General features: G+C 36.0%; 1 protein-coding gene across 2 annotated transcripts in view; it reads left to right on the top strand.

Annotated features, from left to right (window-relative positions):
• Positions 1 to 21,053, top strand: part of REL (REL proto-oncogene, NF-kB subunit) — a 37,107-nt gene that overhangs the window by 4,434 nt on the left and 11,620 nt on the right. For both annotated transcript variants that reach the window (XM_067007563.1, XM_059079264.2), the window contains exons 2-4: positions 6,158 to 6,300; positions 8,888 to 9,036; positions 13,416 to 13,507. In XM_067007563.1, coding sequence (XP_066863664.1) covers positions 6,158 to 6,300; positions 8,888 to 9,036; positions 13,416 to 13,507 — 384 coding nt within the window. The remainder of the gene's footprint in view (positions 1 to 6,157; positions 6,301 to 8,887; positions 9,037 to 13,415; positions 13,508 to 21,053) is intronic.

Genomic DNA, 21,053 nt, shown 5'->3' with positions numbered 1-21,053 from the left:
AAGAAGAAATAAACACTTGGCACTTAATACTATTTAAGTATCCTGATGATTCTAGAATTTTATGAAACCTTAAGGTTTCATAAAAATAGACTAGACCAGATGCTAGATAGAAAATATATCTTTCAAGAATATGTAAGCATGCCCATTTACTTTTAAATAATTTGAAGTGGTTTTGTGTATATTTAAAGTAGGGGAGTAGAAGTTGACAGTGATGTTTGGAGGCAGTCTTCTTTGTCCACTTAAATGATAGTAAGCATTCTGAAGAAGAAAGTAAATAAATTGCTTAGTAAATAAACCACATGTCCTTTTGCTAATTTGATTGATAAAACGTATCCTTCCTTTGATTTCTTTTGCATCTTCTTGAGTTTTCCTTGCCCTTTTGTTAATTGGATACAATTCTGTGTAGGAAGTGGTAACTAAATTTTTATTGTAATTGGAAAGAAATGGAAAAACTCACCTGTGTCTTAAGGTAAAGAAGGTCATCAACATAATTCAGTTGGGTTTGAGGAAAGAAGAACAGGTCTTTTCTTTTTCTCCAAAGTGAGTAGAGGTGATACTTAGAAAAGTATTTATTGGTAGCTCCATTTGCTCCTTTGGGTCTCAGGCAATCTGTTATCCTGAACTTCAGTGAATGAGATTCAGTCTCTAGTCAGTTATTCAAAACTGTGGTGTTCATACACTGGCATGCTGTCTTGTAAGAAGTGTTACTGATGATAGTTAAAATATTAATTTTGTAAAAGATTTATTTTAAATATCAGTGCAGTTGAAGGCTATCTCTGTAATAGTGCTTTTTTTCTCTTGCTTGCATTTGGGTAAGCTTTTTAGAGTGGGAGAGAGTTAAAGGTAGTCAGAATTCCTCCACCTAGTCTGTCCATCACCCGGCTCATCCTTGTGTATGAATTTTGGGGTTGCTTCTCCAGATATGTGTGTTGTTGTTTCCACTTCTTTATGTTTTAGGGCAATGGTTCTTAATCAGGAGTGTGTTCAAATTGCTTCAGAAGCTTTTTTCAGAAACAAGTCTGGGCTTTAGATGGATTTCTGTCTCTATTCAGCAGATCTCAGGAGGGGTCAGGACATGTATGTTTTTTGAAAAAGCTACCTAGGTGATTCTGATATATAGCCCCAATATGAACTTTGTTCCAGGAATTTCATTGCATCTAAATACTCACTTGCCTGTGCCAAGATGCATTATCTTCTTAAACTAAGTTGCATTTATTTTAGCTTATTTGCTATATCAGTTATTGTGACTTTATCCGCAGCTGCTTTTATGCTGCTTGTTCTCTGAATTTGATCCCTCTGGGATCCCAGCTGTCATATTTGCTAATGTCATTCATAATTTCTTTTTCTTATAACTTTATATAATTTTGAACTTTAGTTTTATCAACTGTAAAATGGGATAATAATTCCTGTCCTGTTTTTATGAGACTAAGGTTAAGAGGATCAATGAGAAATGTATATTAAAGTGCCTTAAAACAGTGTTTTAATTACTATAATTAACATTTTTTCACTGTGCAATTAATGCTGGTTCTCAGTGCTAGCTGACAGTTGATCATCCACTTTTATCTTTTATTTCAATGTACGTTCTTTTTAAAAATTTTTTTTCCAATGTACTTTCTTTTTTTAATCTTAAAAACTCAAATAGCACTTTTTCTTGCCTAAGTGCAAATATAAACAAATATATCTTGCAAACATTTTGGCTATATTTCAAATGTTATTCTGGTCTGTATGAGCATTTTACAATACTGTTAAAGATTTAGGGGTCAATCCCAGCTGTGCATAATATTGGTTAAAGAAAAGTACAGTAATCAACTTGTTTAGAACTACTTTTGAAGACATTTCTATGATTTCCAAAACTGTAGTGATTTGAGATAATCTTAGTTAAGAGTACTCATTTTCTCTACAGTTCCCTGATTTATGTTTTACCAACTTCCACTCCATAGATGATTGCATTTCACCACTTTTTATCTTCAGGAAGGATGGCACTTCAGAACAGGGTACTAAGAAAGGAAGTAACTGATACACTGTACTGATGCATGATATTATAAATGATTTATAGCTGAGAAGTTTTTTTTAAATTATAAATACAGATAAAGAAATTAGAATATGAATAGGTATGAGGAGTATGAAGGTGTAGCGATTTTAGTACTTACAAAGCACTGTTTTTTTCTTTAGTAGTACAACCTAATAAGGAAAATCTGAATAATTATTAATATAGTCTTTCAATGTTTGCATAATGTACACAAACAAAAAGATCTTTAGATTTTCAGTCATTCATTCCACAGATACTTACTGAATATCTATCTGTGCAAGGCACTGATGAGTAGGACACAATTCCTGCCTTTAGGTAGCTTGAAGAAATAAAACAAGTTGTTTGAAGAAATAAAACAAGTAGCTTTTTTCCAAGAAGAAATAAAACAGTGAGTCTTCCCTAACTTACAGTTATTTGCAATAATTGCTATAAACAAAACGCTGTGAAGTTTAGAGGAGGGGAAGATTATTTCCAGCCAGGGGAATGGAGAATATTAAAGTAAACTCTGGTTGTTAGACTTTTTACCAATAAAGAGCTTCTACAGTAGAAAGAATAGAGTTCAAGGGTTTTTTAAAGTACTTGATGTTATATGATAACTAATATTTGTCATTTTTAGAATTTAAAAATCTTTAAAAAATGTTTTATTTAGTCTTTCAACAACTTTTTTTCTGTTCTCTTGCCTACAGACTTTTTTCTTAAACGCACTTTCTAGTTTAAGGAAGTGTATAACCAATGAAATATTTGAGTGCTCACTTTAAGCCTAGCACTTTTTTTCACACTCCTCCCTCAAAAGTTAGCCACTTACCATTATTGATGTCATTCTATATTAACTTCCCACTAAGACACTTTTAAATAAGCAGTGGACAGGGATTTATTTGACCTTTAGTTCAACCACAAAGATGATTTAAGATATTACTTAAAAAATACTGTTGAGCATTTTGAACTTCGTTTTCAGAGGGAAAATGTACTTTCTTTTAAATACTCCTACAAGGATATATAAGGATGTGAAATATTTGAAAGTGAAATGTGAATTTGATTATTTGAAATATACAAGGATATATGTTTGTGAAATTTTTTGTCTTTTTAAAATTAATTTTTATTAGAATATAGTTCACTTACAATGTTACGTTAGTTTCTCTTGTACAGCAAAGTGAATCATATATATATACAAATATATATCCATTCTTTTTTAGATTCTTTTCTCATATAAGTCATTACAGAGTATTGAGTAGAGTTCCCTGTGCTATACAGTAGGTTCTTTTTTTGTGGCTGCGCTGGGTCTTTGTTGCTGCGCACGGGCTTTCTCTAGTTGCGGCAAGTGGGGGCTACTCTTGCAGTGCACGGGCTTCTCATTGCAGTGGTTTCTCGTTGCAGAGCACGGGCTCTAGGAGTGAGGGCTTCAGTAGTTGCAGCACATGGGCCCCAGAGGGTGTGGGCTTCAGTAGTTGTGGCGCGTGGGCTCGGTAGTTGCGGCGCACAGGCTCTAGAGCACAGGCTCAGTAGTTGCCCTGCAACATTTGGGATCTTCCCAAACCAGGGATCGAACCTGTGTCTCCCCTGCATTGGCAGGCAGATTCTTAACCACTGGACCACCAGAGAAGTCCTATAGGGTAGGTTCTTATTTGTTATCTATTTCGTAATAGTAGTGTGTATATGTCAATCCCAATCTCCCAGTTTATCCCTCCCAAGGATGCAAAATTGAAATACTCATCTGCATGTGTTACATTTTTCAGTAAAATTGAAATAAGTATTATTAACTTGATTGGGTTAAAGTCAGTTTTCCCTGGCTCTTTGTCTTTTGAATAAACAAATAGGTAGTAAATTCAAGCACAAACCAAACAGAATAAAATTAAAGATACCAGTAATACTTTACTTAGGAACACAAAGTAGAAAATAATGGAGCCATCAATGATTCTTTATTTTCTCTTAACCGTAATGTTCGTTCAGTCACCAAGTACTGTCAATTTTATCTTTTAAATAGTCCTTCATTCCTATTATCACTACCAAATTTCAGAAATACTCTCATCATTGCCCACATTACTGTAACAGCCTCTAAACTGATCATCTTGCTTTCTCTTTTCTTTTTAATCTGTTCACTGCCACCAGAATTCTTACTCTAAAATGTCAATCAGATCATGTGGTTCCTCTGCATAAAACCTTTCATTGATTTTCTGTCACTCATAGAATGAAATCCAAATCTCCAAAAGTACTCTGGCTTTGGTTGTCTTTCTAAGGGTGGAAGTGCACTTCATTTCCATTGGGGCTGTATTGTGATTCTTTAGCTCTTTTTCTGTGCCTCCACCTTTGGACACACTCTTCCCTTTCTGTAGAATGCCTGTGTTTCTCCCTTCCCCCTCCCCACCCTCTTGCTTCAGTACCTCTTTTTTTCCTTTGACATAGTTCGGCTTTCCTGACTCTTTTGCTCTTGTTACAATTTTATGCAGAATTTTGTTAGCATAAACAAAATTTTGTTCCTTCCTCTATAGTCTAATAATTTGTGTTGTTTGCCTCACTATTCTGTAAGATCCTTGAAAGAAGCAGTTGTATATATACTGTCATGGTATCACTATAAATCATTGTTTTCTAGAAAGCATTCAAAATAATAATAGACCATTTACTGAATATTTGTTATATGCCTGACACTTGGTAAGAACCTAACACATATTATCTCTAATGCTCACAACAACCCTATGTGGTAGGTGCTATTGTTATTATCTCCATTTTATAGAGTAGGAAACTTAAGAGATATGATATTTCTAGGGTCTTCAATGTTCAAGATGTGGCTGAGTAGTACTCAAAAGGCCTCTTCCCCATACTGCACTGATAATACCCATTGTGTTACCCTTTCTGAAGATATGCTTGCATCATAACAGAGGATAAGCCTTTAGTCAAATAAATGGATATCTTAATTGTGGGAATTTAGAAATCACTAAACTGATTGAGGGAGGGTTTTTTGGGGGGTTTTGGTTTTTGATTTGGGGTTTTTTTTTTGGTGGAAGACATCTTTATACCCTTGAAATAAAGATAACGTTGCTAAGTACCCTACTTGTAAGCACACTTGAGTGTCTTTATTAAACTGTCATTTCCATGATTTGGATAATAAGGGGGGGCAAAAGTGCATATGTTTTAGACAGCTTTATTGACATATAACTAATGTACAATAAATTGCATGTGTTTAAAGTATGCAATTTTATAACTTTTGACATATTTATACAATTTTGAGATCATCACCACAATCAGGTAATTAACATGTCTGTCATTCCCCAAAGTTCCCCATCCACTCCACACCCTTATTATGCTTAGGCAACCAGTGATATGTTTTCTATCATTATAGATTAGTTTACATATTCTAGAGTTTTATATAAATGGAATCATAACAGTATGTGCACTTTTGATCTGGCTTCTTTCACTCAACATTCATCCATGTTGTTCTGTGTATCAGTATTGATTCTAAAAGTATATATTTTGAATTACATTTGTTATAGAAAGTAAATAATTATTTTCTTTTCCTCTGTTGTGTCTTATACTTTAGGTGGGACTCACTGAAAATTCTTTTGAGTGTCAAGTCCCTTCTGGAACTTGTTTTGCTGTACTATGTATAAGTCCCTTAAGATTCCAATTGAGATGTGAAAAACTTAACATTTCCTTCTGCAAGGATTTAAATACATTTTCATTTTCAATGAACAGTCTTTTAGTCCACTGTTAAGTCTAATGTAAAGTCAAGCAAAGTCACTTTTGGAATATAATATTGTACTTCTGAAGACTATCTTCTTGACCCTTCTGGGAGAATTTTTGGGGAAAACCCTTCTGCTTGGTCTCATGTAAGTGGGTATCTCTGAAGTGGTTATCACAGAACTTCACTCTGGCATTAGTTATAGATATTAAACAATAAAGAGCTAACCAGTAAATATGATTTGAATGACTTGTGTTTACACTGTACGGGGAGCTCAATTTGAATGAGAGAGAAGAGTGTCTTTACCACCCAATCTTTGATAATTACATTTCAACCTTGTTATTTAATATTGAGAGGGAAAATTTTTTAGTCTACTGTTTTATAAAAAACAAAATGGTCAAAATCCATTATCATTTCTGTTGTAATCTCACCCTCCCCCCTTTGAAAATTTTCAGGCGAGTATAAGCCATGTATAGAGATAATTGAACAACCCAGGCAGAGGGGAATGCGTTTTAGATACAAATGTGAAGGGCGATCAGCAGGCAGCATTCCAGGGGAGCACAGCACAGACAACAACCGAACGTACCCATCTATCCAGGTAATAGAACATTCTCTTGTGTGTGTCTGTCTCTTAGTTGCTTCATATTTTAGCTACAGCAACTATGTTAAAGACCCAGCTTTTTCACAGTGATCTCCACCAGCTTTTCTTCCTTTTTTTTCTTTTTAATTGATCTATACTGCATAGAATTCTAGGGACATTTCTTAAGTACAGCATGGATTATTCATCCCTGTGGATAGTTATACATTGTGTGTTAATCTAAGTAGAGTGAGTCCCAGTGCTTAGTATACACTGGCAGCTTTTGGATGATGATCCCTTTCATGGAACAAAAAGCTAATGAGGAAAAAGCATTCTCTCCTTCCAGAGGTGATCAGAATTGTTCTGTAGATTGAAAACATGCATTTGGGAATTCAGTTAGAATTCTTCCTGCAGTCACTTGGTTAATCTAGGGTCTATGTAAAAAGAGAACATTTTTGTCTTTTTTCCCCCTCACCTTTATTGCCTATCCCTGATACTCTGGGTTGACTTGATTTCAAATATTGTCACTTTTTAAATATAGTTTTTTCATATTAGCATAAATTTTGAAAGCAGTTTGACTTTGGTAATATACTATAATTATAAACTATACTATATTTGTATTTTATATTTATATACATTTTCTTCAGTTTTTAATGATTTTTAAAAATTCTTTAAATGCCAATTTAAAACCTTAATGGCAGAGTGGATTTTTGAAGTGTTATTCAATGTTTCATCAGCAGATCTGAATTCACTATTTTATAACTAGATTATTTACAGAGTTTACTCTATTGAACTTAAAGGAAATGCAAAGTTATATAACAAGCCAATGGCAAACTTACATATTGAATTACAGATTCCATCTTCTATCACATTTTTTTGTTAGCAATATGGATTTGAGTTAGATCTAAGTCTTTTTACATAGTGTTAAAATGGGAGAGGTGCTAATAAAAGGTAAATAAGAAAGCAGTAATCTTCTATTCCTTTAAGAGCAAATTTTAAATCTTCTCCATAATTCAGCTTATTCTATACATTCTCTTTAATATTTCTAAGATCTATATCCTTACCATTCCTGTATGTTCTAAACAACTTTGCAGCTTGAGTTCTACAGTAGCCTACCTTATGCTTTTTTTTTTTTTTGGCTGCACCACATGGCTTGTGGGATCTTAGTTCCCCAATCAGGGATCAAACCTGTGTCCCTGCAATGGAAGCACAGAATCCTAACCACTGGACCACCAGGGAATTCCCAACCTTACACATTTTTTTTTTTTTTTTTTGCGGTACGCGGGCCTCTCACCGTTGTGGCCTCTCCCGCTGTGGAGCACGGGCTCAGGATGCACAGGCTCAGCGGCCATGGCCCACGGGCCCAGCCGCTCCGCGGCATGTGGGATCCTCCCGGACCAGGACACGAACCCGCGTCCCCTGCATCGGCAGGCGGACTCTCAACCACTGCGCCACCAGGGAAGCCCCCAACCTTACACATTTAAGTTGTTACCTTCTCTTTTATTCAGGAACGCAATAAATACTTTCTGGTTACTGTTCAAATTAAGTTTAAATTCAGAATTATGGATTTTAATGCCCTTCTACCTTTGAAACCACCTATTCTTACTTAACTGCTTTGCCATTTGTGCTTGCAAATTTGCTAGCTTCCAACCTAAACATTAGCTCATCCCCACATGCTTCCTTCCTCTCCCATGTTTAACTCTTCTCTTCTTTCTCAGTGTTCTGTGTGAAAACTTAATTTTGCAAAACTCAACTTGATTTATTGCTGTTATACAGTGAACACTTGCAGTATGCTTACTGATTAACAAATATTTTTGTAAAATGAAATGTAATGTATTAAGTAAAATGATCATATTTGTGTGCTATCATTTCCATTATGGCTTAAATATATACTTTTTGTTTTTTTGGCTGCGTTGGGTCTTTGTTGCTGCGCGCGGGCTTTCTCTAGTTGCGGCGAGTGGGGTCTACTCTTCGTTGCGGTGCGTGGGAGTCTTGTTGCCGTGGCTTCTCTTGTTGTGGAGCACAGGCTGTAGGCGCACCGGCTTCAGTAGTTGCAGCACGTGGGCTCAGTAGTTGTATCTTGCGGGCTCTAGAGCACAGGCTCAGTAGTTGTGGCGCACGGGCTTAGTTGCTCCGTGGCATGTGGGATCTTCCCGGACCAGGGCTCCAACCCGTGTCCCCTGCATTGGCAGATGGATTCTTAGCCACTGTGCCACCAGGGAAGCCCTAAATATATACTTTGAAGGGATGTTCATGGTATGACAATGAATATAAGAGCATGGCATTCAGTGACTCAACATCTTAGAATTTCCTCATGCTCTGTGATAATATTTTGGTGTAATTTTACTTGTTTTCAAAGGAAAATAAGCAAAAATCAGATGATATGACCAACTGAATTAGGGCACAAAATAATATGCCAAGGAACTGAGCGGTAAAATTCTTCTCTACTGGTATTCTCTGTAAAGTTTCATCCAAACTGCAGTTGCCAGTCAATTGGACTTTATTTATCCAGTGCTAACTATATTATATAAATTGAACTCTCATTTTGTAGATCAGTTCTTAATGAGACGTATTTATTGATCATATATTTAATTTCCCCCCTTTTCAGATTAGGAACTACTATGGAAAAGGAAAAGTGAGAATTACATTAGTAACAAAGAATGACCCACATAAACCTCATCCTCATGATTTAGTAGGAAAAGACTGCAGAGATGGCTACTATGAAGCAGAATTTGGACAAGAACGCAGACCTTTGTTGTAAGTACACAGTCACAGACATTTTTAGGAATAGGATAAGCATAGAATGAATGCTCTTGATTCCTATCCATGTACCTCTGTTATTTTTTAGCAGAATAAACTAATTCCTCACTGTACTTCTATTTACTATAGTATACATTTACATTTTCTTATCATTTGCATTGGAACTACCCTGTCATTCTTTATTAGTAGGCACAGCCCATGATGGTAACAGAAATACTTCTTTATTGTAACTAAAAGTAAACAAACTTATTTTATGCTGCGATTTTCTTTCTTAGTTTGAACAACTTATGAAAGATTTTCTTTCATAAATTTTTACTCTCTTTTCATTGATAGTTAACTTAAAAATTGCCAGATGTGAGAAAATCAACTGGAAAACTGGAATTATTATTTGAAAAGGGCAGTTATAAAATTAACATACAGCAAGTTCTAAGATTTTAAAGAAGTATGTAATACTTTGTGTTTGAGGCTGCTGGATGTATCCATTCATCCTGTTGGTGAGAGTGTAAATAAATATAATCTTTCTGGTAGGCACTTTAACAACTACATAGCAAAAGCCTGAAAAATATGAATGTCTCTTGAACTAGCAATTCTATTTCTAGGAATTTATCCTGAGGAAATAATTTCTAATTAAGCATGTTCAGAAACTTAGCTATAACGATCGATGTTCATTGAAGCTTTGTTTGTGATGGCAAAAAGTTAGAAGCAATCCAGATAATAAACAAAGGGGAATTAGATCCATGCAGTGTACTCCTATGTGGCCTTAAAAATAACCTTGCAAATATGTCTTGTATAGAATGATATTCCCAATATTTAGATAAATAAAATAGGGCTTTAAAACAATGTGTGATAAATAATTTTTTAAATTTTAATTTTATATTGGAGTATCATTGATTAACAATGTTGTTTTAGTTTCAGGTGTACGTGATAAATAATTTTTTCAAAAGTAAATGTGTACATATACATAGTAGTATAAACACTACGGTATTGATAGTAGTTGTCTCTGAGTGGGAAGAATTGTGGAGTTTTATGTTCTTTTAACTGGTGTTTATTTTATAATTCATTTTTTGTAACGAACATCTGTTGCCTTTGAGGAAAAATGAAACCAGTTGTAACAGGAAAAGATTAGTAGCCTCCTTAAATACTAGCAGTAACCATTTAGAAAGTATACTTTAAAAATATTCCTCTTTCAGTAACAACACAAAACATAAACTATCTAGTTATACAAACTTGGCAAGAAGTGTTTCCTGTTTATATTATTTGACCTCCCAATAGCATTTTACATTGTAGATTACTTCTTTATTGGAACATTATTATTCCTTGATTTCTGATTTAGTGAGAACAAACTCCTGTTTTACTTCTTACTTCTCTGGCTGTTCTTTGTCAATCCTAGTTACAGGCAGTTAAATTTTTGGACTACCTTAATTATGTCCAGTGATGCCCAATAATGCCTGTTAAGGCTGTCCTAACTTTCCGCTCAATCCAAGATCCTGTTAAGGATCATACATTATTTTTAGGTGTCATGCTTATTTAGTCTCCTTTAATTTAGAACAGTTTCTCGGCCTTTGTTGGTCTTTCATGACATTAACATTTTTGAAGAGTTTTGGTTGTTTTGAAGAATGTTGTTCAATGTGGATTAGTCTGAATGGTTGTTCATGATTATGTCCATGTTACCATGAATAATAATGTCATGTTAACATGAAATATTTTGGATGAGAAATCTACAGAGGTGATGCTGTATTGTTCTCAAAATAATGTTTTAGGAGACGCAATATTAGTTTTTTCCCATTGGCGATATTAATTGGCATTCTATTATAAAGAAAAACTTTTCCATCTTCTCATACCTCAGTTGAAAAAATACCACTATAGACTCATGGATTCTTTTATTCAGTGTATTATAATTGAATGCTAGTCCATTACTAGCATTATTATTTTGATTTTCAAATTGACCCAAATTTGACCAATGTAAGCCCCTTCATACTGTTTCCTGTGTCCTTTTGACATGTCCCCATCTTTCTTTGAGCACTTCTTTACTTTCTGACACAGCGAAGTGTTCAAGACTTACTTGTACTTTTCTTGCCCAAGCTTTGAAATCTTCAGTTTTTTCTAAGGATACCTGGTTTCTTTCAGTAGGGAATGGTAATAAGGGTGATTGCCTTTTTGACATATTCTCTTAAATAGCTCAAAGGCACCTCAAATAGAATATGCCCCAAACCATGATCTTACCCTGATCATATATACCTCTTTCCTCTCAAAATTGGTCTTCCAGTGTACCTTGTTTTACTAGTTGCTATAAAAGCCCCAAACATAGGTGTCATCCTTCACACCTCCTCACAGAGGTGCACATGTTGAATTCACTAACAGGTACCTCCTAAATAGGTCTTGAATCTATCCACTTCTCTCAGTGACTCCATCACCAACATACTAATTGATCAACTCTCTCCCACTATAGGTTCTCGTGACATAATGTGTATCTCCTTTATAAAACTTGTCATGATTTCAGTTTAGCATTTTGGTGTGTGATTACTTCATGTCTGTTTCACTAGAAAAAAAGTTTCAGCAAACTTTTTCTGTAAAGGACCAGATAGTAAATATTTTAGGCGTTGCAGGCCCTGTGGTCTCTGCTGTACCTGCTCAGCTCTGCTGTTGTGGCATGAAAGTACCTGTAGATAATATGCCAACAAATAAGTTTGTTCGAGTAAAACTTTATTTACAAGAACAGGTGGTGGGCCAGATTTAGTCCATGGGCTATAGTTTGCCAACCCCTGCTCCAGACTGTAAGCTCCATGAGAGGAGGGATTGTATACTCCCATTACTTACCAGAGTTTTTGGTACATAGTAGGAACCCCTGAACTTGTTGAATGACTATGAATGAATGAGTAATTGATTCAGATAATCTCTGTGATCCTTGGTTTCCTCATGTCAGAATTTCAGTGTGTGAATAGGAGTCAAATATGATTATTCAGATGAAACTATCAAGTACTGTATAAATATATAAAAACAGAGTTCTTTAAAATCTTTTGTCAAAGAAAAAGTGAGAACCAATCTAAGAATATTTCAAAGAAGTGGAATACTTTTGAGGAAGACAATCATGGTTTCAGGGTTTCAAGAAAGGATTACAAGTTCAAGATTTACTTTTTAATTATTGGAGGCAGAAGAAGGAAATGTTAAAGATATTTTAGGTGCTAACAAAATCACAGGTGTGGTGAATGTGAAGAGCGTGAACAATAAGACAACAGTGCATGGAGGGGGCAAACAAGGCAAGCGACCTCCTGGTGCAAAGGGCCATGTCAAGTTTGAACAAATAGTAATGTTCGTATAACCAAGTTTTGCTTCCTTATTCACACCCACCTAACTTTAATGATGTCATGGTTTTTCCATGTGGGAACAAGTATGACTGGTGGTGGTAGGGGAGTTCCCCCCACCATCATCTGTACTACACATATGCAAATTAGTAATATTTGTAGCAGTTGAGAAATTTTCCATAAATGACATTTTGAAACTTTTGTTAAATATTATTGTTAGTATTAAATATCTTTCTAATGAAAATATGTAGTTTGATGCTTTCTTATGATGAATGATTATTATAACTTAATATGATAAGGCACAAAATATATTCCAGTGCTGCTGGCAGTGAAGTCATTTGAAGTCAAAAACCAGATGTCCGTGGAGTGAAGAGGCTGAGGTGTAAGAGGATTAGCAGGCACTGTAGCAAACTGCAGAGCCCTGTATAAATGGGGCCGCAGGTGCTTAGCTCCAGCCAGGTGTTTCTGTGCCAATCTACTGTTGCCAGACCTTTAAAATGTTCAAGAGAAGCCAGAAATCCAGAATGTTTATATGCGGTTACCTGGTTTTTAAATGTTGGTAGTCTACGCACAGTTTTTAAAAATGTAGTCAACACTTTTATGAGCTCAGCAAAACTATACCTGTATGTGTCAGCCTTTGGGCATCTTTTTACAACTTTTGCTTTACATTATCAAATGTACAGATTTTATTGATTTGATTATGAATTTGTTTGGGAGGTGAATTTTAGCTTTTTGGTGTTGCTTTCCTCTTAATCTTTGTCTACTTTGGTATATTTGATGCAGGAATATTAGTAAGATCTAACCATAAAATACTGTATGTAAAAGTGATAAAGTATACGCTGCTTTTCTTTTAACAGTTCTCTTAGAAATATAGCCCCATTTTTTTATCCTCACATCTTTATCATAGCAATTGGAAATGTACTTCATGCTTTTAATATCTCCATCTGAAAATTATGATGACCTTTCAGTGCTGGATATATGCTTGATTTTTGCAGTATTCTTTAATAAAACCTCATTTATGTGTCCTTGTATTCAGCTATAAGGAAATTTGAAAGTTCTGTGTTTTCCTTCTAGTTTTCAAAATTTGGGTATTCGATGTGTAAAAAAAAAAGAAGTAAAAGAAGCTGTTATTTCAAGAATAAGGGCAGGAATCAATCCTTTCAATGGTAAGTATGTTTGATTTAATTATTTCTATTATTTGGATATTGACTTATTGTGATGATTTCTAGTTGTATCTTCAACCTGTGCTTTAAAAGCTGTCTTAAGTTCTGTGTTAACTTATATACTTGTCTTACACCTGTAAATGAGGATTGAAGTATATTTAAAATGCTTCAGTGTTGAAAAAAAATTCTTATTCACACAAGGCTTTCTACTATCAGTGAAGAGTGCCATTGTTTTCTATAAGAAAACCCACTCAAAAATATTCTGATTCTTTTGGAATGTGGCCTTCCTTTTGCCACTCCAGCAGACAATATATACTCCCCTCTATGAATATTGAATAGGCACTGTGGTTGTAAGGTATTGGAGTGCATTTAACTCAAGGACATATTCAACAGTGAAACTTAAATTAATCCCAATGTGGAAGTAGTATAGAAATAGTAGAGGCTATACAAAATATTTTCATAGTGTATTTGTGTGTACGACTAGATATTTACTGTTCAGTGGATTTTGTTGGGGATGGCACTGTCTGGTGTAGCACCTGGTAATGGTGCCACAATTGCTACAGAATAGTTGACGGGGCTTCCTTGGTGGCTCAGTGGTTGAGAGTCCGCCTGCTGATGCAGGGTACACGGGTTTGTGCCCCAGTCCGGGAAGATCCCACATGCCGCGGAGCGGCTAGGCCCGTGAGCCATGGCCACTGAGCCTGCACGTCCGGAGCCTGTGCTCCGCAACGGGAGAGGCCACAACAGTGAGAGGCCCGCGTACGGAAAAAAAAAAAAAAAAAAAAAAAAAAGAATAGGTGAGGGCTCTATTTCTTGAATAGAAACATGACTACCAAGCTGACATCCTACATTACAGTGGTCTCCATTGTAAAGTCATCTGCAGTCACTTAAATATGCATAATTCAGGTATTGAACAACTATAAAATTTTCAAAGAATAGATTTCTTTGTCATATTTAAGATATCCTTATATTGTTAGTTTGTGTTTTTCATGGATGTTTAAAATAATTTCAGGGATATGATGATAATTTAAAGAATATGCTCATAGACAAGTAGTGTTTTTATGAATTATAAGGTCTGCATCTCTTTTCTCTAGGTCTTTATTTTGCATACTATTTAGTATAACACAAAAAGCAAAAGTCCCCTTCTTTCTCTTCAGTATTACTCACTGTAAGAGACTACTGTTAAATTTGATGTAAATTTTTCTAGAATTTTCTATATACATGTGTCATGTATATATATACACACATTGTATTTTTTATATAAATGGAGTCATGCTGCACTTCCTAATCTACTGCTTCTTACTTTTCACTCAGGAATTATATCTTAAACATCTTTCCATATTAGTACTTATAAATCTAGTTTACTTTTTAACAGTATTCTGTGGTTTGGGTAGGCTTTAATTTGTTTATCTAGTCATCTATTAATAAACATTTTCAATTTACTAAAAAATCTCCATTGAATATAGACTTTGAATTCTTGTGTGATTTAAAAAAAAAATAAATTTATTTATTTATTTTTGGTTGTGTTGGGTCTTTGTTGCTGCGTGCGGGCTTTCTCTAGTTGCGGTGAGCGGGGGCTACTCTTCATTGCAGTGTGTGGGCTTCTCACTGTGGTGGCTTCTCTCTTTGTGGAGCATGGGCTCTAGGCACGTGGACTTCAGTAGTTGTGGCACATGGGCTCAGTAGTTGTGTCTCACGGTCTCTAGAGCGCAGGCTCAGTAGTTGTGGTGCATGGTCTTAGTTACTTAGTTGCTACACGGCATGTGGAATCTTCCCGGACCAGGGCTCAAACCTGTGTCCCCTGCATTGGCAGGCAGATTCTTAACCACTGGGCTGCCAGGGAAGTCCCTCTTGTGGGTTTTTTTTTTCCTTAAATATTTTCTATGCCTTCATTTCCTTATTTATAAAGTGGAGGTAATAATAGTACCAACTTCATAGGTTGTTATAAGAATTAAATGAAGTAAAATATGTAAAGCACTTATTATGTACTAGGAACTATTCTAAGTGCTGTGTGAGTATATGTTATTAATATCATGCCTTGTTCTGGATTGGTAAAAACAAAAATCAGAAAACCCCCCAAACTTCCTCTGCCTTTTGACTCCTGCATTTTCCTTTTTAATGCCCTTTCCACTGGGGTCAGGAGATCTGGATTTGAATTCCAGCACTGCCACTTGTACATGCTATGTGACTTGGGAAAGTTAAGTAACCAAAGCTTTGGTTTTCTCTTCTGTAAAGCAGTGTTGTAATGATTAAATAAAATAGTGTACATAAAGTACTTAACATTTACTCCTTGACATACAAATGATACTTAATAAGTGGTAGCTATTATTTATAATCTCCTTGTTTTATACTGCATTATCCCTGTTTCATACTATGCCTAGACTTGATGGCCACTTTAATTTAAAAATTGGCCTTTTACTTTAGCAATAAATCAAAATTTTAAATGAGCATACTGTTGACCCAGAAATTTTCTACTTTTGAAAATTATCCTAAGGAAATAATACCTGGTGGAACTAGGATTTGAAAACAGATAGCCTGGCTCTCGGGCGCATTGCTTTATCTCAACTTTGCTTGTTGTATTAACTGTTGTATTAACTCCCCGCTCCCCCCCATTAGAATAATCTTAGAACAGTGCTTTAGCATATTGTTGTGATTAAAAAGTTGCAATGGCTCCTTAAATAGTTTAAAAACGAAATGGCCCTAAATTGGAAATCTTCCAATTCAACATATCTTTCCTACCTTCTTGTCTACTGCTTCTCTTCATGAACCATCCTCTATTCCAGAAAAACTGTTCTGTTCATCTACCCTGACCATCTCTCAGTCGTCTCTGTTCTTCTCACTACCAATGTAGGAATGTAAGCTTACATCATTTTTTAACCTGGACCGTTATTGATAGCCTCTAAACTTGTGTTCCTGCCTCTATTCTAGATCACCCTCCAAGCAGTTTATACACGCTACATCCAAAAAGATTCTTCTAAAACCAATATGAATCAGTTCAGAACTCTGCTTATTATCCTTCAGTGACTCTACATCATCTTCACCAGTGACTCTCAATTTGAATGTGCATAGGAATCCCTTAGTACTTGCTAAACATGTAGAATCCAGGACACATTTTCCCTAATTTGATAGGTCTAATGTGGGGCCTTGGGCTCTGCATTTTAAGACACCTATAGATCCATGTTTCTTAACTGCAACAGTAGGAAATAGATTTTATTTCTCTACTCAGTACATACACATGCACACGTACACACATAGATAAAAAACAATATTCTTAATACATGCAATATACTCTCTAATCCATTCCTTTCCATTTGATTTTTCTTTTTTTTTTTTTTTTTTTTTTGCGGTACGCGGGCCTCTCACTGCTGTGGCCTCTCCCTTTGCGGAGCACAGGCTCCGGACGCGCAGGCTCAGCGGCCATGGCTCACGGGCCCAGCCGCTCCACGGCATGTGGGATCTTCCCAGACCGGGTCACGAACCCGTGTCCCCTGCATCGGCAGGCGGATTCTCAACCACTGCGCCACCAGGGAAGCCCTGATTTTTCTTTTTAAAGAAAATGCATGTCCAACCCAGTAAATTAATTTTATGACCAATGGGTCCTAAACTCTTAGTACATGCAGTATGCTTTCTATTCTATTAAATTCCATTTCTTTTTCTTTTTTTTTAAAGACAGTGCTTATTGAACCCACTAAATTAATTTTATGACCATTGGGTCTCAAACTAGAATTTGAAAATCTCTGTCCTAGATGATTCTAATGCAAGTGATCCATGGACCACACTTTGAGAAACTCTGATACACTTGCTAGAATCAGTTTCTCAAGCATGGCATTTAAAGCCCTTCATAATCTGATCCTTGTTTTACATTCCAGCGTCATTTCTAGCTGTCATCCTCTGCCTCAACTTCCTGTCTGTCCTTCCCCTAGCACTGAGTGCACACATGCCATCTGAACTTTTGGCCATTCTGAATTACTTGTCATGTTAGAAGAGCCGTATTTTTTCTTGCTACTATGTTCTTATACGTGGAGTTCCTAGCATGAAATGCCTTAATCTACATGGTGAATTCTTTCTGCTCATCCCTCAAGCTTAAGAGACACTTCTTTCAAGCTTTCCGTGACCTTCCTAGAGCAAAGTATTCTGTTTTCCCAAAGTGCTGTACATATTCTAATATGGTTTGCTATAAATGTACTTACATGTTTCTCCCTCACTAAATCGTGAGACTCTGAAAGGTAGGGACTCTATTCTGTGCATCTCTGGCACCTAGACCAGTGTCAGATACATGGAAGAGGCTTAATTAAAATTTGTTGACAGAATAAATGAACAAATGAATGAACATGCCTTGTTTGTACTTGTCTACCAAAAATATTCAAATTGCTTTCCTTACCTGAAATGCCCTGAAAGGCTTTTCAGTTCTCTCTGAAGAACTGAAGTCATATCCTTTTAATTATGCCATTCACTCAGCAATTGATCATGGAAAGCTTTGTGACAACTATTAGGTCATTTAGTTGAAGCAGATGAATTTCATGCTTATTGTGGACAGAGTCTCTGATGGAACTTATTTATATTTCACTTTGGCACCTAAACAATGTATTTGTATTACTGTTATATTAGCTATCTATCTTCACAGCTAAGTACCTTCAGGTAATGTGTTTTCTACCTGTATACAGTAGGTTACCCAACTTAACTATTTATGCATTCATTCCTTTGACAGATTTTTACCTTATGTAATCCTAATGGTCCTAGGTTGTTTTAGGTGCTCAGGATAAGTCAGTGAACAGAACAGACAGAAATTCCTCCCTTTGAATAAGGTATATTCTAGTGGAGAGAGACCAACAGTTAACAATCAACTTTACTAAACAGGTATATAATTTATTAGACAACTAAAAGTGCTAAGGGAAAAAAACAGCAGTGTAAGGAGCCAGGAACCTGTAGTTAGGGAGATGGGTTACAAATTTAAGCAGAATGGTTAGAGTAGGCCTCGTTCTCTATTCTTTTTTTTTTTTTTTTAATTTATTTATTTTGGCTATGTTGGGTCTTCATTGCTGCGCACGGGCTTTCTCTAGTTGCGGCGAGCGAGGGCTACTCCTCATTGCAGCGCGTGGGCTTCTCATTGTGGTGGCTTCTCTCATTGTGGAGCACAGGCTCTAGGCGCATGGGCTTCAATAGTTACGGCATGCAGGCTCAGTAGTTGTGGCTCACGGGCTCTAGAGCACAGGCTCAATGGTTGTGGCTCATGGGCTTAGTTGCTCCGCGGCATGTGGGATCTTCCCGGACCAGGGATTAAACCCATGTCCCCTGCATTGTCAGACGGATTCTCAAACACTGCGCCACCAGGGAAGCCCTTCTAGGATGGGTTTTTGTTGTTGTTGTTGTTTTTGGCTGTGTTGGGTCTTTTGTTGCTGTGTACAGGCTTTCTCTATTTGCGGTGAGTGGGGACACCACTCTTCATTGCGGTGTGCGGGTTTCTCATTGTGGTGTCTTCTCTTATGGCGGAGCATGGGCTCTAGGTGCTTGGGCTTTAGTAGTTGTGGCACGTGGCTCAGTAGTTGTGGCTAGCGAGCTCTAGAGAGCAGGCTCAGTAGTTGTGGTGCACGGGCTTAGTTGCTCCGCGGCATGTGGGATCTTCCCGGACCAGGGCTCAAACCCATGTCCCCTGCAGTGGCAGGCGAATTCTTAACCACTGTGCCACCAGTGAAGTCCCTCACTCTCTATTCTGAAATGGCTTTCGTAATAGAAATAATTATTCTGTGTTTTATTGTTTTCCTAGAATATTGAAATAAAAACCTAAAGTATGCATTTCTAGTATTAAGCAAAACATATAATATCTAATCCCCTTGAAAAAACTCAAAACCCTAAAAACTAATTAAAATAGTCTGAACTCAGCTATAGACCTTTGTTGGTTGTTTATTCTATGCTATTTTCAGGATATACTGGTAAATTCTACCACTTACGTAGGAATTTGTCAGAGATGAACTGTCACTTTTTTATAGATGTATCACTTAACACAGGAAAATTCTACTGGTAAAGATAACAAGATACTAGCCGACTTTGTGTTATATCTTTATGATATATAGAAACAATGGAATTGGAAACGTTTAGCAGAATAGGGTCTACAAATTCTGGTCTATAGAGTATCTCATTATGATACTCTGTTCCCTAAAGATCAAATATGTGAAAATACAAAGACTATTAAAAATTATTTTTACTTTGCATGTATCTAGGATGTTTTAAGGTGAGTCCTTATCTTTCTTGCCATTAGTTCTTTAAAGCAGAAACTGTCTCTTGCAGATAGGGACATATAACAGTCAAGTAGTATTAAACTTGAGGCTTCATGTAAAATACATGTTCAAATTATCTAATATGTGCTGAAGTCTAAATAGTGTGAGGAATTTATTTAAGGGTTCCAGTATCAAATTTTAACAGTGTCCATTTAGCTGGCACCAAAAAAATGTCAGTTAGACTTCATAGGGGACTCTTAACTGCAAAAGCAGGGGAAAAAATTTAATTGTCATTTTCTAGCTATGTATTTAATGACATATAAGGAATTCTAATATTCAGTGATTAAAATCTGTAAGATTTTTACAATGAAGTATTTGCAATTCTGTTTTATTAGTCACTTTACTTTTTTTCCATGTACAGAGAACATTGAGTTGTTGTGAGAACACAAAGGCTGTTTTGCAGTTGAGTTTGGGGGAATTATTTTATTTTGGTAGTCTGAAAGGGAATACAGTTTTAAAAGACAGGTAATCTCTAACAGATTCTTGTCTCTAAAGTCTGGTTTAATACAAGAAAATAAGAGCCTTTCCTCACCACTTAAATCTTAAAGCGTAAACAGCAAGAAGAAAAAAAAGCTCTTGTGTACTTCATTATCCTTCATTGCAGTCATTTTAGAAAGCCTTCTTTATTACCCTGTGCAGAACTTGGGGCACTTCTTTTATACCTTCAGTACTCCTTGAACATACTCCCATTATAACACTTTTCATGTTACATTATGTAATTTTAGTTTATGCATCTGTTTCTCATCCAGGCACTAATCTCACTAAGGGCAGGCACTGTCTTTTCATATCTCTGTGTAGCATTTGTTTTAGCACATAATAGAAGCCCAATAAATATGTTGAAAGAATGAGTAATTAATGATAGACTGCTATGACCGTTTACCTTTTGCCTGGCACACAAGCACTTAAATGTTAGCTTTTATTATAACTATACATTTCAAGTAACAGAAATTAAATGAATTATAACTAAACTTTATTTTTTTTCCCTTAAATAAGACATAGCTCTTAAAATTGTTAATCTATATACTGTACATTTTTGCCCTGTTAATTACTTTTTAAATTTTAGTAATATTTAGCAATAATTAAAATTTTAGAAAAGTCACATCTCTAGAGCTAGTAGGTGTTATAATTGATTTAAAAATTTAATCCCGGGGCTTCCCTGGTGGCGCAGTGGTTGAGAGTCCGCCTGCCGATGCAGGGGACACGCGTTCGTGCCCCGGTCCGGGAAGATCCCACATGCCGCGGAGCGGCTGGGCCCGTGAGCCATGGCCGCTGAG

This window comes from Kogia breviceps, chromosome 11 (assembly GCF_026419965.1).
Source record: "Kogia breviceps isolate mKogBre1 chromosome 11, mKogBre1 haplotype 1, whole genome shotgun sequence".
Classification (NCBI taxonomy): Eukaryota; Metazoa; Chordata; class Mammalia; order Artiodactyla; family Physeteridae; genus Kogia; species Kogia breviceps.
This window is presented reverse-complemented; position numbering and strand designations above follow the sequence as displayed.